Here is a 15994-nt window from a genome sequence, read left to right as displayed (position 1 = left end):
ACAGTAATATATATAAATTTCAGTCCAATTATATTTTCTCATATCACTTTCTCATATTTTTTAATTCAATTAATTAAATTCAAATCTATGTCCACCCATCGAATTAATATGAGTCGAGATGTTTCAATCATTATCACAAAATAGTTTTTTTTAGGCTGTATGATTGACATAATAAAAAGAAATTGAAAGAATTCATATAATATTCACTTTAGAAAGAATCAAATGCAGCAATTATTAGCCACTTGAAAAACATCACCAAAAAAAAAAACTAACTCCCTGAACCTCTATATAGTTGCCATTCTTCTTTGCTTCTGCTCCCTCCCCTGCTTTCTTCTTCCAACTCCCCTCAACTCATCCATGGCTTCCTATTCTTTCCCTTCTTCATCACCACCATCCTCAATTGCTTCTCCAAAATCTAGCATGTTTTATTATGCTATAAGTGAAGATTCCTATGAGGAACCTCACTTCCTTCAATCCTGTTTTCTTTGCAGAAAGACTCTTGGCCAAAACAAAGACATCTTTATGTACAGGTCAGCTCAGTTTTCAATTCAGTCATCTTTATCTACAGTTTATGAGCTATTTAATCATACCCAGATGCTTGATTGGGTTGATGATATTGGCAAAGTTTTGATTCTATTTTTCTTCTATGATGTTGAATTCAGTTTTCAGCAAAAAGTTTCATTAAATTCCATAGATCTAGGATAAAATATATAAAATTTTGTATAATAATTCTATAATTAAACTTAAACATGATGGTGATGCTTGGATGAACTGATGAGAAATTGTTATGATGTTCAAATTTCTGATGAGGATGTTGGAATTGTGATTTTGCAGAGGGAACACACCATTCTGTAGCAAAGAGTGCAGAGAGGAGCAGATAGAGATTGATGAGGCCAAAGAGAAAAGCTGGAAGCGTTCTTCCAAAAGGGGTGTTAGACAATCAGAGAATAATCAAAATTCCACAACCAATAAGGCTGTGGGAAGAACAGGAACAGTTGCAGTGGCCTGATCAAAATATTCCATGAAATCATTGAAACTTTGAGTGTTGAAAGAATCCCATTTTTGAAGAAAAAGATGGGATAAGAAATTCCTAAAAGATAAGAGCAATCAATATCCATGAAGATTCTGATAGACCAGCATGAATCTTTGCTGAACTTTGTAAAGGAATAGTTGGGTCTCCAGAGAAAGAAAAAATCCAACAAAGAATTTTTGACTCTTTTTCTTTTTTACTTTCTGTTTTTGGTGATTTGATTAGAGCCTTTTATTTCTCCTTTTTTTTTTCTACTTCGAATTTTGATAGCCACTCACTCACGTCTCTCAATTGGTAAATTGTGGCATAGATTCATAGAAGTATGACATGATAACACAATTAACTGGAGTCCAGTAAACCAACTTAACAAAGTAAAATGAATCTTGAGACCTAAAACACACTGAGTCTACAATCACCTGATCTCCTAAGTATTCTGTTTGGAAAAAGTTGAAAATCGATGGAAACTAGGAAAGGTCATACGAGGGAGAGAATGGATGAGGAAAATGAAGATTCTGTTAGGTTTATGGTTAGAAATAACTTCAACAAAAAAACTTAAAATATGTTGTTTTCTTGTTTTGATAGTAAAACAAAAGATCTAACTAATAAAAAGAGTTTGTAGTTTTCCTTAGTTTAGTTTGGGTAACACAAGAAAAGAAGGAAGAAAGTTTTCTTAGGCTTGTCAGGAGAATCAATTCATTCACAAGTTACTATGTAAAGTTAATAACTTCTTACGGCAATCGATTTTGACCTTAGAATAAATTCTAAAAAAAAATATAAACAAACAAAAAAATATTTTCTGAGGCACGTGTTGTGTTGGTTTAAACGCAAATGTAATATCTAGCTCGTATTTTGCTTATAAAAAAAACCTTCTCGTATTTTAAAGTAGTAACATAGAAGATAAAATTTATTGCATTAGTTTAACATGAGAAATAAAATTTTAAACATAGAGTTCAATGGAAATCTAAAAGAAAAAAAGTTGAAATGACAATAAACTCCTTAACCATTGATTTCCTATGGTGATTTGTTTTGAAGGAATATGAGAAGCATGGTTCTATAGCTTGGTTATTACCTTGGTATGAAGTAGAAAATGGGAAGGAAAGTGGCGGATTGGAGTGTAAAAACTAAAAAGTAGAGTACCCTTGTGTATGTTTGTGTTTCTAAACAAAAATGAATTTCCTTGTCCAAAAAATTATAATAATATTTAGAATAATAGTAAGAAAAAGTTAGATATTATACTCACTTTCCAGTTTCCACTAGTCCAAACAAGTGAAGAGTAAAAGTTTATTTTCCTTTCCTTAATTTTTTCAATCTACTTTAAAGTTACCTTAATTCTCTTTATTTATTTACTGTCATTTTCTTTCTTCTTATAAATTCGTTTTTATTTTGACTTTTGTAAAAAAGGGCCCTGTAAAAAAAAGTCTTGTTTTTTAATCTATGTAGTGTTGAGGTGACAATGTGGACTGAAACCCACAAACCTTTCCATTGGGCCTTCCACTAATGACAAAAAAGTGTTTTGTGTGATAGTGGAGGAAGGTGAAATAATGTTGAAAGCAAAGAAGAAAGTAGATGATTAGTGAGTAAAAAGTTGGGGTTTTTTTTGGTAAACAAAAGTTGGGGGTTTTGATTTGAGTTTTGATTTTGGACAAAACCTTTATCAATTTTCTTATGTTCTTTTCTTTGAGTTGAACCATATATTGACACGTGTTCAATTTTTAAAACTTAATGATAAACTAATAGTGGATGTTATTTATTTTTAGAAATATAGTCTACTTGTCATTATTTGAATGAAGAACTTGATGAAAATGATAATCTAAGTTTTTTCCTAAGATTTATTTGTCTCTCTTCTGCTTATTGAAATTATGATACAAGTTTAATCAAAAGAAAAAAAAAATCTCTTTAGCAGATGAATATAACATTTTTCTTACTTTTATATTAGGATATTTTTATCTTGGAGTGAAGATCCCATTTTCAATGAAGTTGGGTCTGCCCTTGATAATAGACCCAAGACTTAATTTCATTTGGATTCTCCCTAAAGCCTAAATGGGAGTACCACGTAACTCAACATAACTCGTGAAACAATTAACCATCACATAAGATTAGAAATGATGGATACTTAATTTGATGTCTTGACCTCCAAGCTTTCTTTATATATGTGTGTGTTCGGATATGATCACATGAATTTGAATGTTAACATTGACTCTTGTTTCTTCTCCTTAGGCTTCGCCACCTCCTTCGACTTTGCTGGGTGGAGATGCAAACCACGAAATAAATATGGTTATAATGTGAAACAAGTGTAGACTTTGATCATTCTATTGATCTTTCTACACTTTTAGGTGTTCTTCTGTCTAACTTGAGCATCAGAGTACCCTTTACATGCACCCCACGCGGTGCTTCACCTTTTCTCTGCCCATCCATATTGCCGAGTATGAGTTGTTGACATGGACCTAAGAGTTGTGGAAGAACAACTACCCTTAATTGTATGATAACAAAAAAATCCATGACAATAAGTCTATTGTGACAGCCTAACAATCAAAACAATCTGAATGATCAATGATTAAGATCTGATATGATATATCAAATATTTAAAAGAAAAGAAAAGTCAAACTATATACCATAAAATAACTTTACTATATTAGCAATGCATAAAGGCCAACTCCCGAGCCATTAATATATTGAGTTCCCATTCATATCAAACAAAAATATGTGTCCACTCCATAAATGGAACATCATTGACAATTTAGTGCTCTAAACCACTCTATACATCAATCACATGCAAATGCTTATCATTCATCATCAATGGACATTGTTCCCAGTTACACTGAAGCAGATGTAGTTTTGCTAGAGATGAAACTATGAAGACACATTGGCTCTCTGGAGGATCATAAATCTTCTTCTACTAGCACTCTCCACTCGCTCACCGAGTTTTGCAAGATGTTCCATCCTCTTTCTCCACATTTCTGAAGAGGTTGATTGATTTGGGTTTTCCACCGGCTCAAGTGGATCATTTTCAGACATCTCAGCACTTAGCTCTGCAGAGTGTTCTTCATCAGAATCATTGATTATCTGCTTCAATCTCTCTACCACCTGACTCATTGTTGGCCGATCTTTCGAACTCTTGCACAGGCAATGATCTGCTAGCTTGGCAATTTTCTTTGCTACATTAATGGAATATTGTCCTTCAAGTCTTGGATCCATTATCAAATCAAATCTTTTGCTATCAGGAGGATACTGCTTCACCCACTCCAAAAGTTTCTGCTCCATTTTGGGTCTGTTTCTTTCCATTGAACGCCTGCCAGTAAGCATCTCATAAAGAACTACACCAAAACTCCACACATCACTCTTTGCAGTGAGATGGCCTGTCTCAATGTAATCCGGAGCAGCATAACCATGTGTCCCCATCACCTGACATGAGAAAAGTTCACATAAACATTGTATAAGCTTGGCCGTCAAGTATACATGCAAATAAAATATTAATTTTTTTGCTTATATTCAGAATGTCTTGTCTAAGGATTATATAATGAAGTTTATACACTGACAATATTTATGATGTACATGTTGGAAGTTTTATCACCAACAAGAGTCATGGAAAGAGTGAAGTTTATAATGAGCCAAAGAAAAACCCAAACATGACAGTCTCCAACATACAAGATTTTTGAGATCAACAAGTACAATATACTAATTCAATGTGCAAAAATGCTACTGAGTAAATATTGGGCACACAAAACTTACGGCAGTTGAAACATGAGTATTCCCAGCTACTGGTCCCTCCCTAGCAAGTCCAAAATCAGAAAGTTTTGGTATAAAATTTTCATCCAGTAGTACATTTGAACATTTAAAATCTCGAAATATCACCTGCAGCCAATAGAGGCAGTTAGAAGCAGAGAAAGAAGATTAAGCAGAATATGAAGTAGATGATATGAAAGCGATCTAAACTAAACGAAATGGACTGATAAAGGTGAGGATTTCCCTCGCATTTGTAAGTATTTCATTAGTCACATCTCTAGTTGATGCGGCGAGACTTAGCACACTCCTCAGAATGCCCATATCCCTAGCATGGAATATCTAATGGGCTAGTCAGGTAAGGTCAATGCCCTTATCCCCATCATGGAATATCTACATGGTGGTCGAGTCAATTTGTTAATTTCAAATTTCAACGGGTGGCCCAACAATAGATCTAGGATTGACTATAGTATTGACTATGATACCATATCAGAAGTTGAATTGGCCTAAATCTACCCCGAAAGCCAACTTAGATGTGAGGTTGTCCTCCCATTTGTAAGTACATCACTAGCCAATGCGCGACTTAATCCAATAGCTTATGTTGTTACTCCACCAATTTTTACTACAATTTTGTTGACATAATCAAGTGGGAAACACAATAGTTAACCTTCCAGCAAGAGTATTCTAATTTTCGATTTCAATATGGATGACATACAAATTACAATGACTTCAAGAAAACATTAAACTCTTAAGGGATTTGAGATTTCACATATATTTAACATATGTTTGCACCTTAATTATAGCATTGAAGTCTAAGAAATTTTTTTATCTAATTTCTTGGTGAATGCAGATTAATGGTTTCAACTTTCAATTCCTAACATGTCCCAACACGTGAAATCATGCTGGGCTTGAATTGTGGGCATTGGGAAACATATGCACCACCCTCCTTGTGCTGAAATCATAATTTAATTAGAAGGATGAGGAAGTTAACTTAGTTAAGTTAGGATTGCAATCTTAACCACATGGTCAGAGATACTAATACATTGTTAAGAAACCATAAGGTCAAGGCACATGAATGACAGTATGTCTTTAACTCTTCTTAGTGATGGAAGCAGGGATAATTCATAATATATAATCATATTGCTTTAAATCGAACCTGAACTTCTAATCCTTCATGCAGATACGATAATCCTTGAGCCGCTCCAAGTGCTACTTCAAGTCTTGTGTTCCAAGGAAGAGGATCATATGCTTTATTGAAAAGATGAGAATCTAAGCTTTTATTTGGCATGTATTCATACACAAGGAGTCTCTGGATACCTCTTTCATCATCCAGAGCACAGTATCCGATAAGCTTCACAAGATTTGGGTGCTCCACAACACCAAGAAACTGAATTTCAGTCACCCATTCCTTATGACCCTACATAACAGAAGGGGGAAAATTAAACAAAAAAAAATCAAAAGAATATCCTAATATCACAATATTGACTATGAAAAAAACAAAGCACCTTTATGTAATCAAATTCAGTATTACAAAAAAAAGAACAAAAAGGGAGAAGTAAAATTCTCTGGCAATTCATGAAAATTTCAAATTACCTAGGCCTAAGATATCTGACTAAGGCCTTTATGGTCCTTTCTCATGAAAAAGAGAGTAGTGCAATTTTAAAGAGGCACCCTATTAAAAGCATCCATGAATAGAATTCAAGTATTTAAACTGAGATTCTTGAGGCATTCATTTACAATGTTTTGTGATAAAGACAATTGACACACTCTTTTCAAGTCTTCTTAAAGCCTTATTCTAGAATGTACTATTAGAAAAGCAAAAGACTAAATAAGTGTTCCTGCTAAAAACTTGATCTCCTTTAAGTAGTCAAGGAGAAAATGGGCTGGAAAACCACAATACAGTGTTTAAAATCCTTCATATTAATTTTTTATGCATATTGCAGGCAGTAAATACAGTTTTAACTCATAATACTAAGTAACCTTACTTGAACTAGTTTCGTTTCTATAACTCCATTGACATACATATAATTTTGACAACTGAGACTGACTTTGATAATCATGCATGCATCAGCCACAAATGAAGAGCTAAAAACATAAATTCCACAGTAGAATTTTAAAATCAAAATCCTTAAATTAGAAATATTATCTCATGTAGGCAATGAAAATTCTACAGATGAGTAATTGCCTTAGGGCCTTTTGATAAAAAAGATTCTCAAAAGTACAAATCCTGGTTTATTCATATCATGCTAACATCAAATGACATATACCAATATTTTTTGTGACAATTGTCAGACAAATACGAAAAATAATATTTGCTCATTAACATAAAAGTCCTGCAAATCTGCCCACTTCTGTGCATATAGGTGAGTTTTCAATAGCCTGGTGAAAACTATAATATCCACAAGAGGTCAATAGCCTAATTTTTTAATAATGAAATTTTCCTCACAAAGAACAGTAAGTAATTTGTCATTTTCTAATTCTTGATACAAGACTAAAACAAACAAGAATGTCTATTGTCAGTTTGTAGAAATAATCAAAATATAAAAGGCTATGAAGTATACAAGTTTTGTTTCTCTGCATTGGTCCACTACTTCTATTAGTGTAACTTAAACTTTAACAAAGAAAAGGCCACAATCATTCTAGAGACAAGGGCTTCCCATTATAGCAAAATATTTTGACAGTTTTCACACACATGGACATGGTTCACAAAAGGTGTAAAATTACTTACACGGAATTAAATCTTCTTTTTATTATAGTTGATCAGACCCTATTAGCCACAGAAATTAAAAGCATTATGATATAATCAAAAGTCATTTCGGTGTCTACTAATTTTTTTCATTGGACACTAAAGGCATCTCTAAATCAACTTTCACCTCAATCAAGACTAAGTCTCTCCCCCAGAAATATTAGGGTCAGTCTCTGCCTCAGCAATATTAGGGTCAGACTCTCCAAGTTGGCATGCTGCATTTAAGGTGATCAATTTCCTTAAGAATTGACGAAAGGTTCGAGTTCAAGTGAAGACAGGGGAAAAGGATCTCTTATGTAAGATTTATCGGCGATTATGTCATGTACAAATTTAGTTTCTATTTCACATGAGATAATCCATTCTTATCAAGGTAGAGAGCACAAATCATTCATAAATATCCAAAGCCTTGGCTATGGATATCGGCTACATAGATTTTTCAACGCCATAAAACTCTATCATCTGCCGGTGCATCTATAGGTCTTCGCATTATATGTTTGAACAAACCACCTATGGCAAGACTCTACCATCTTTTCTACAATGGAGGTTACTCCGATTTTCTCTCTTATAGTTTCATTTCTTATCCCGTATGTGACATTCTCATCTTGATGACACTAAGTCTGTTCTCTTGTTGACTCTTTAAAGCCTAACATTCAATCCCACACAAAATTTCAAGCAAACAGTTGTGCAGTAAAATTTTCCTAAAGCCTTGAGTCGTACCTTTCTATTCCAAATCATACATGGACCATTCCATCATAACATCACATCAATAAGCAAAGCATACATAAAATAGAGATAACAACTATGAGCTCTAAAAATGTTTTTAATTTGTAGCATTCTCTGAAAAGTTACTTCACAAGAAACTTGTTGAGCCTCATACCTGTAATGCCTCCTTATTGAGCCTTTTGATGGCAACAAGAACAGGATCACCATTCCCCTCAACAGGCTTGATTGAGCCTTGATACACACTTCCAAACCCACCTTCTCCAATCTTAAGAAGCCTGCTGAAATCATTCGTTGCACGCCTGAGCTCCTTGTAGGAGAACGCCCGTAAATTGTGAGCCTTCTCCTCGTATAGTTCCGGTATACCACGAGCCGAGGCAGTTGAACATGAAGACTTGGTGTCTCTATCATCAGCCCCTGAAAACTGGAGCTTCTCCTTCTCTTTCAGTTCAGGTGCTGATCTTTGTCTCCTGAACCTGGATTTATCTTTGAAGTAGTAAAAGCACTTCATTGCACACAATTCAATTATCTATGGTTCTTAGGTTTCTCTCTCTGAGACTCTGATCATTCTGTTATCAATTCAACAAATCACCAGAACAATGAATGTCAAGAATATATCACAATGATACCTATAACAACTAGAAAGAAGAAAAGCAACAACAGCTAATGAATCAATGATCCAGAAGTGCTTAAAAATTGATGCAGTCCCAACAGCAATTAGAGATAAGATAAAAAAGGATTAAGTATGAAAAGCAAGATAAGAGTTCACACAACATACAATTCCAGAGAAATAGCTGATGCAAAATGAACCAGAATCAAGTAAAGCACATAAATAAGCATGATAATGAGAAATGAAAAGACAAAGAGCAAAAGGGATGAAAATGAAGAGTATAAGTATTGGAATACTCACAGGAGTTTTGAAGAACACAGAGGCATGGCTATGCTCAACATTCTAGAGGTTTGTGCTTTGCTCAAGAAAATGGAAGGCACACATCCACATATACTATTAATTTGCCTTTTTTTGGTTTGCTTCTCTTAGTCTTACTCACGGACATCATAGAAGAAATAATAGAGAGAGACGGCTCTGTAGTTATGACCATTTTATTGATTCATTGACCAAATGCCAACTTTCCCAGTTTCTGTTTTGTTAGGATGAAGGGATAACTGCATCAGCATTGACCAAAATTTTCAGATATTTTATTTTATAATAAATGCTACTCTTATTTACAATTCATAATTTATACATTTTTCATGTTGCTTCAAAGTACTAAAGTTTAAATGGGAGAAGCATTTGGAACTTTGGGAGAGTGCTACCCACTTAATGTGAACTCAGAGTATTAGAGATTAGTCTCATGACTATCAGTTATGAAAATACCTTGGGTAACAAAAAAAAGTGAAGAATATAGTTGACTAATACAGCATATAGTTCAGTGTTTAATCTCTAAGCGTGTGTATAAAAAATAATTTGTTGGGAAAGACATACTCATTTAATGTGATTTCTGAGTTTTAAGAAAATTAGTCTCATAACTATAACTGTTGGCTGAAATAAAAAATTAAAAAGCAAAATTCATTCGTTAGAAGAACTTTTGCTGGCACTCGTCTTATAAAAAATTTTAAGTCTAGCTTTCATAGTCATAGGTTTTTAATAAACTATCATTTTATCTATTGCCAAAACTAATAAAAAAACAATAGTGGTTCAATTATGTTTAATTGTTTAGAACGGAGAATTTTTAAAATATTTCTTTAAACATACGTTAGAGTCCCATTCTAATTCTAATGATAAAATATCGTCAGCATGATTCCCTGAATATCTCAAATAAACGAAATGAAAAAAGAAAAAATTGGTATTGAGTATTGACTAATCTCTAACCTTACTTGTCTGTTTGGGCTTTCTCCGCAAACACAAATTTATTTATATAACTTGTTGTCCAAGAATTAGGTAATCTTCCACAGTCAAATAGAACCTGGATTCAGTGATTGCACAGCTAACATATTGAAAATTTTGGACTATGTATCGTCACAAACTTTAACTCATTTTGACAAAAGAGATTTATAAGATTTTGACAGACAGTGACTTTAGTGACTCTAATCTTAACCTCCCCAATAAAATCAACTCACGAATAATATTATCTGCATAAATAAAACAAAAGAAAAAAAAGACATGTCATTATTTTTTTTAGAGTAAATTCATTTGGAAAACTATGCTTGTCCTTCCCAATTAGGGAGCGCAGTAAGTGTGACAGTTTATTATGGCTCGCTTGCCCGTTAAAGATGTGGTCTGATCTAACTGTTTATTAAGAAGATCGAGCTTCAACTTTTAAAAATTTGATCAATTAAAAAGTCTAGACTCAGATGGTATGTGAGCAAATAATTTTATTATACATCCAACAAACAGACACATTTCTAACGGTCTTTAGCCGTGGCAAATATTAGTAACGGTTAGAAACCGTCATTAAACGGTATGTTTAAAGGATATATGTGAAAAATATATATCTACTATAATTTATGTTATACTAATTATATTCTTTTGTGTTGATTTTTTTGGGAAATAATTACTATGTTTAAGTTTTCTAAAAAATTATAAACTATTTTAGTGCCAAATAATTTAATTCAAAGACACGGCTTTGATTTATTTACACTTCATTTCATTTTCATTCTTTTTTTTTTCTTGCCGCTTTCTTTCTTTCCTATCATATTGACCATTATACCTCTGATTTATGATTTATCTCTTTTCTCATCTTATATCTCACTTGCTGTGAGTGTTAAGTGTGACTATGATGTGAATGAACCTTTATTCTTAGTAATTTTGTTGTTGTTGTTGAAGGTAGTTTTGTTGGAATCGATAAAATCATTCTTGGTTGATGATCATGTACTTAATTTAAAGATTTTAACAACTTTTTAGTTCTTCAACAAGATCGATACACTGATTTTTACTACTTTTTTTAATATTTTAATTACTTTAATCCCTTAATTTTAGGTTCTTTTCCCATAGTATTTTAATTATTTTAACGCCTCTTGATTGAAGCCCTTTCTCCATCGACCATTGCATTGGGTTGGTTCTGTTCCTATCTCCTTAATATTGACTTCAAATCACTCTTTCAGAATCAAACCAAAATAGTCTATTAAACCAACAACTTAAACTAAAAAACTGGAATTAAGGACATCATATACGACCGAGCAGGGTAATTACTTGAGCAGCTATAATCCTCTGAAACGAATGTCCATTTTTTATTGGGTTATTTATAAGAGCTGAAGCCTTACACTAATTTGGGCTAATGGGCTAAAATGGGACCCAATCACCAGGAAAAAAAAATCTGTTTTCTTAAAAAGTATGATAACAAAAGATAAATGGGCCTATCTAAGGAAGTCTAGTCCAATGAATTATTAGTACTATAAAAATTATTTCTTATTGCCTAACTGATTGGTAAAAGCCCAAAATCAAGAACAAGTTCTATCATGCACCTATTAGAAGATGAGAAGTAATGTGAAACAAGACACCATGTTTTATGGTTTGTTATAAGACAACACCAATCAAGTTCTAACAACCAGTTATCCAAAGATGCTACAAGCTTAAGCTAAAAATATTAGAAGTTGAGAGGACCTAACTTTATCCCAAAATATAGTTTAGAGGTGATCGAAGGTTGCTCTATCTATTATAATTAAGGACTATCTTGGCTATATCAATTTTGCATTAGTTTTTAATAACATTCTTCTTTGCTGGTATTTTTCAATAATGTGAAAATTTTATGTTGCTATCAAATCTATATTTAACCGTCTAAAATAGTTTTTTAAATGTGTATTTATTATTAAATTAAATTTACACATAAAAATTTACTTGACCAGTTAAAACTATACTTTCAGATATATCTTAAGCTTAAGGTGTACATCTATATCTAACATTATATCGTTTGGAAATTAATTTCTTTCTTAATGCAGGTTTGCTTGTAATGAGAGGTTAGGATTACACTGGTTGATGTGGTACAAATGACTAATGAGGTTAAGTAAATTAATCCCCCTAGCTAGCTAGTTCTGGGTGGTTTTGTTGTTGTTTGAAAATTTCCATGGTTGGTTGGCATTGTACTATTGTTCAATGCGTGATTTAGACCTGCATATTAGGTATGTGTGTATGCGATTTCACTGACTCGAGGAGTTGGCCTGAATTCAACCTAACAATTCTACTTTTGTTTTTGTTCAATTCAAAGAAAATCGATTTTTATAACAAAGTAAAACTTCTCTTCTCAAGCCTTCCTTGAAACAGATACCTTTTCATTCTTTTCATAATATGTTATTTATGCCCATCCTTTGTATATATTAACCCCATTCAATTCGTGTACCACAAAACAATAACAACACTTATATATATACACCATTTTTTTCTCTCAATTTCTATCTTAATTATGTAACATCACTTCACATTATCACATTTATTTGTATTGCACCAAAAGAATTTATATAAATTCAGTGAGAAAAATTGAGCTCCTTGTAATTTAAATTCTACCATCTTGGCATTAAAATAAAAACCATAGCATAAAATCTTTGACTTGATATTGGTAGAGAAAAAAAAAATTGATTGGTTGCTTAAAGTATTTACAACGCTTATATGAGTTGCTTATTCCTCCTCTGTTATAAGACCCCTTATTGTGAGGGGGTGTTATTTTGTGAGCTCAAAATACCACATAATATATAATATAAACAACTCATAAGTATCTTATACAAATTTTGCTTCTATTGGTTCTTATGTTATTTTTGGTGGAATGAAAACGGTTGAAGTATGAGAAAGAAAAATCATTTTTTATCTAAGAATTGGGTTAAGACCGGCTGCTTACTAAAGCAATAATTGCTTTAGTTTAAGCATCTAGCAATGCATGTAGACCTCTTCCATTAAATGCAGGTAGCATTTGATAGACATGTAGGAAGGGAACGGAACATGACATATTGGTTCTTTTCAGTGTTTGTTATGTTTTTTTAGAGGGAACGGAACAGGACAAAATGCTCCAAGAACGGAACATTTTGGTTCCTTGAAAAATGGTGGAACGGAAAAGAAGAGAACAGGACACTCAATTAAAATATTTACACTCACTAAATTACCCCTAAATTTGTTCTCTTATCGCCCCTTGTCCACTCACTCAATGCGCACATCTGTCGAGAGCCGTCACCCATGATCTCACACCACCCACATCTCCCCCATTTCCTCCATTTACATTTCTGTCAAACATGTATTACCCATGTCGCTTACCCAAAAATGAAATGTATTACCCACATCAAATCTGTCAATCACGAAAGAAAAGGGGTAACAATGAAAATTGAAATTGGGTGAAACAATCTCCCTACTGCAAATCTGCAATGTTATCTATAATTGTATATATCTATGAAAGACGAAAAGGTAACAACATAATTAACATACATGTATAAAAGGTGGAGATTGCTGGTGCAAGTTGCAGCCGTTCATATGATAAAGTTTAGGCTTAATTCCACTTTGAGCCCCTGATGTTTTCAAAATGTGCGATTGACACCCCCCGTGTTTAAAACGTGCGGTCAGGGCCCCTAACGTTACAGAAACGTTAACTTTGGGCCCTTCCGTCCACTTCCGTTAGTTGACCAAACAGAAATGCTGACCTGAGACCCTTTAATTAATAAAAAAATTCATTTTTCTAATAAAACATATTAAAACATGATTATAATTTTTTTAAATTTTGGTAAATTAACCTAAATCCCTTTCAACCTTAATTTAACCCCAATTTGAACCCTAATCCAATCTGACCCATTCCCAATTTCATAACAATTGCTTCTTCTTCTTCAACAAATGCACAATCTTCATTTGCTGTGTTAATTTGCAGGCTAGAGAGGAAATGTGCAGGGAAAGATTGCGTGATGATGATGAGTTGGAGAAGAAGAAGAAGGAGGAGGATCGGAGATGAAGGAGTAGAAGATGATGTGATGATTTGGAAGAGAAAAATTATGATGATGATAAATTCTGGAAAAGCTTCATGATGAAGATGAAGGAGTAGGAGATGGTGGGAAGGGAAAATAGTGAAGAGGGAAAATAGGAGATTTGGGAAGGGAAAAACTTTCAGATCTGGGAAGATGGTCGGCAGCGAAGCTGGATGGGGCGCCGACGAGGCCGCACCACCACCACTACTGCACCACCAATTCTTCTACCTCCTACTCCTCTTCCATCGCACCACCACAACTACCGCACCACCAACCCACTCTCCTCTTCTTTCTCCTCCTCCTCCATCCCACCAACCACCGTCACAACCAAACCCCATCACCTCCAAACCCACGCCCTCGTGAAGTCCCTGTCACCGTCCAACAAGAGGAGAACCTCGTCCTTCACCTTCAGGTCCTCCTTCAACGCCTTCATGACGAATGCCTTGCCCATCGCACGCGATGGTTCCTCCTTCGCCTTCAGCTCCCCGGAACTCTTCCCTTTCGTGAGCCCGACTCCCCGTCACCGTCTTGACCTCGCTGGCATCGTCCAGAAGAAGATTGGATTAGGGATTTTGGTGGTGGGAGTCAAGCAGATTTGGGGATGGGGTTAGGGATTTTTGTTTCATGGAATCAGTTTTCTGGGTAGGGATTTTCTTTAATTTTTTACCCTAATTTTGGGGAAATTCCTTCTCTTCCTTTCTCCTTCTTCTTCGAGCTTCTTCTTCTCCCCTTCTCTTCTTCTTCTTCCTTTCTTTATTTTAATGTTAAACTAAAAAAGAAAATTCACGTCAATTAATGAAAGAGCCTCTGTTTGGTCAACTAACGGAGCTTAACGGAAGGGGCTGGATCGCACGTTTTTGAAACGTTGGGGTGTCTGACCGCTACGTTTAAACACGGGGGCCCCGATCGCTCATTTCTGAAACATCAGGGGCCCAAAGTGGAATTAAGCCTAAAGTTTATGATAGAATTCAATCAATTTTTTAGGTTTTAAAACATGACAGGGGTACATATGTAATTAATTATTTGTTCTTATTCTATTTGTGATGTGTTGCCAAACATAGTGTACAGAACATTTTTATCCTGTTCTATCACATTACGTTCTTTTCCGTTCTGTCATGTTCTGTTCCGTCCTGTTTCCAAACGCTACCTAAAGAATCCCATTAGAGATACCGAAGAAAATCAACTCAATTTAAATGTATTATTTTCTCAATTCCATATTTTCTAATAGTAAACCATCAAAGTGGCAGGTTATATTTCAATTTGTGAAAACTGATATTTGAGCAATCTGAACAACGCACAAGAGCTGACAATGACACCCGTTGACTTGCCGCCAAAACCATCGTCAGTTTTTTTTTTCTTCACTTTTTCATCACATTCATTCTTTCTTTTTTCTCTATTCTTTCCTTTTTACCTTAGTCAAGAAAAATATTTTCCTAGTTTCTAGAGAGCACACCATGAAAATCTTAAGAGCAACAATCTAGAGAGTACACCACTTGTGAGAAGGATAAGATCTAGAACGATTCATATTTATTATAATGATTTGCATCCATGACTAATCAAATCCTTTTCACTAAAAATTGTTATTAAAAGTTACAAAATCAATTAACGTGACTAATTCAATTTTCCAAATGTTACATAAACAAGATTAAGATTCTCACTGAAGAAACAAAGGACCTATGGTGTAAAACAAAATGTGAAATGAAAGAATCTTCATTGTTTTGCTACGTCATTTCAGACGTGGTAGGTTCCAATTTGGCATACATGGTTGCACACAATTCAACCAAACAAACTTAATGCGTTGAATAATCCCATTTATAATGCAATCATCATCATCAAATACCAAAACC

At 34.0% G+C, this 15994-nt stretch overlaps 2 protein-coding genes across 2 annotated transcripts; one reads left to right on the top strand and one right to left on the bottom strand.

Moving 5' to 3' along the window:
- Window positions 1-210: 210 nt before the first annotated feature.
- Window positions 211-1229, top strand: LOC130749508 (FCS-Like Zinc finger 3-like). The gene is made up of 2 exons (XM_057602871.1): window positions 211-530; window positions 835-1229. Exons 1-2 carry the CDS (start codon window positions 358-360, stop codon window positions 1007-1009), a joined length of 348 nt encoding a protein of 115 aa, XP_057458854.1. The 5' UTR covers window positions 211-357; the 3' UTR covers window positions 1010-1229.
- Window positions 1230-3639: 2410 nt separating this feature from the next.
- On the bottom strand, window positions 3640-9330 carry LOC130748789 (probable serine/threonine-protein kinase PBL19). The gene is made up of 5 exons (XM_057602036.1): window positions 9127-9330; window positions 8374-8785; window positions 5907-6167; window positions 4760-4882; window positions 3640-4432 (listed from the first exon to the last, which is right to left on the bottom strand). The coding sequence occupies exons 2-5, from the start codon at window positions 8725-8727 to the stop codon at window positions 3881-3883; spliced, it is 1290 nt and encodes a 429-aa protein (XP_057458019.1). The 5' UTR covers window positions 8728-8785; window positions 9127-9330; the 3' UTR covers window positions 3640-3880.
- Window positions 9331-15994: the final 6664 nt, after the last annotated feature.

The sequence above is a fragment of the Lotus japonicus genome, chromosome 3, assembly GCF_012489685.1.
Source record: "Lotus japonicus ecotype B-129 chromosome 3, LjGifu_v1.2".
NCBI lineage: Eukaryota > Viridiplantae > Streptophyta > Magnoliopsida > Fabales > Fabaceae > Lotus > Lotus japonicus.
This window is presented reverse-complemented; position numbering and strand designations above follow the sequence as displayed.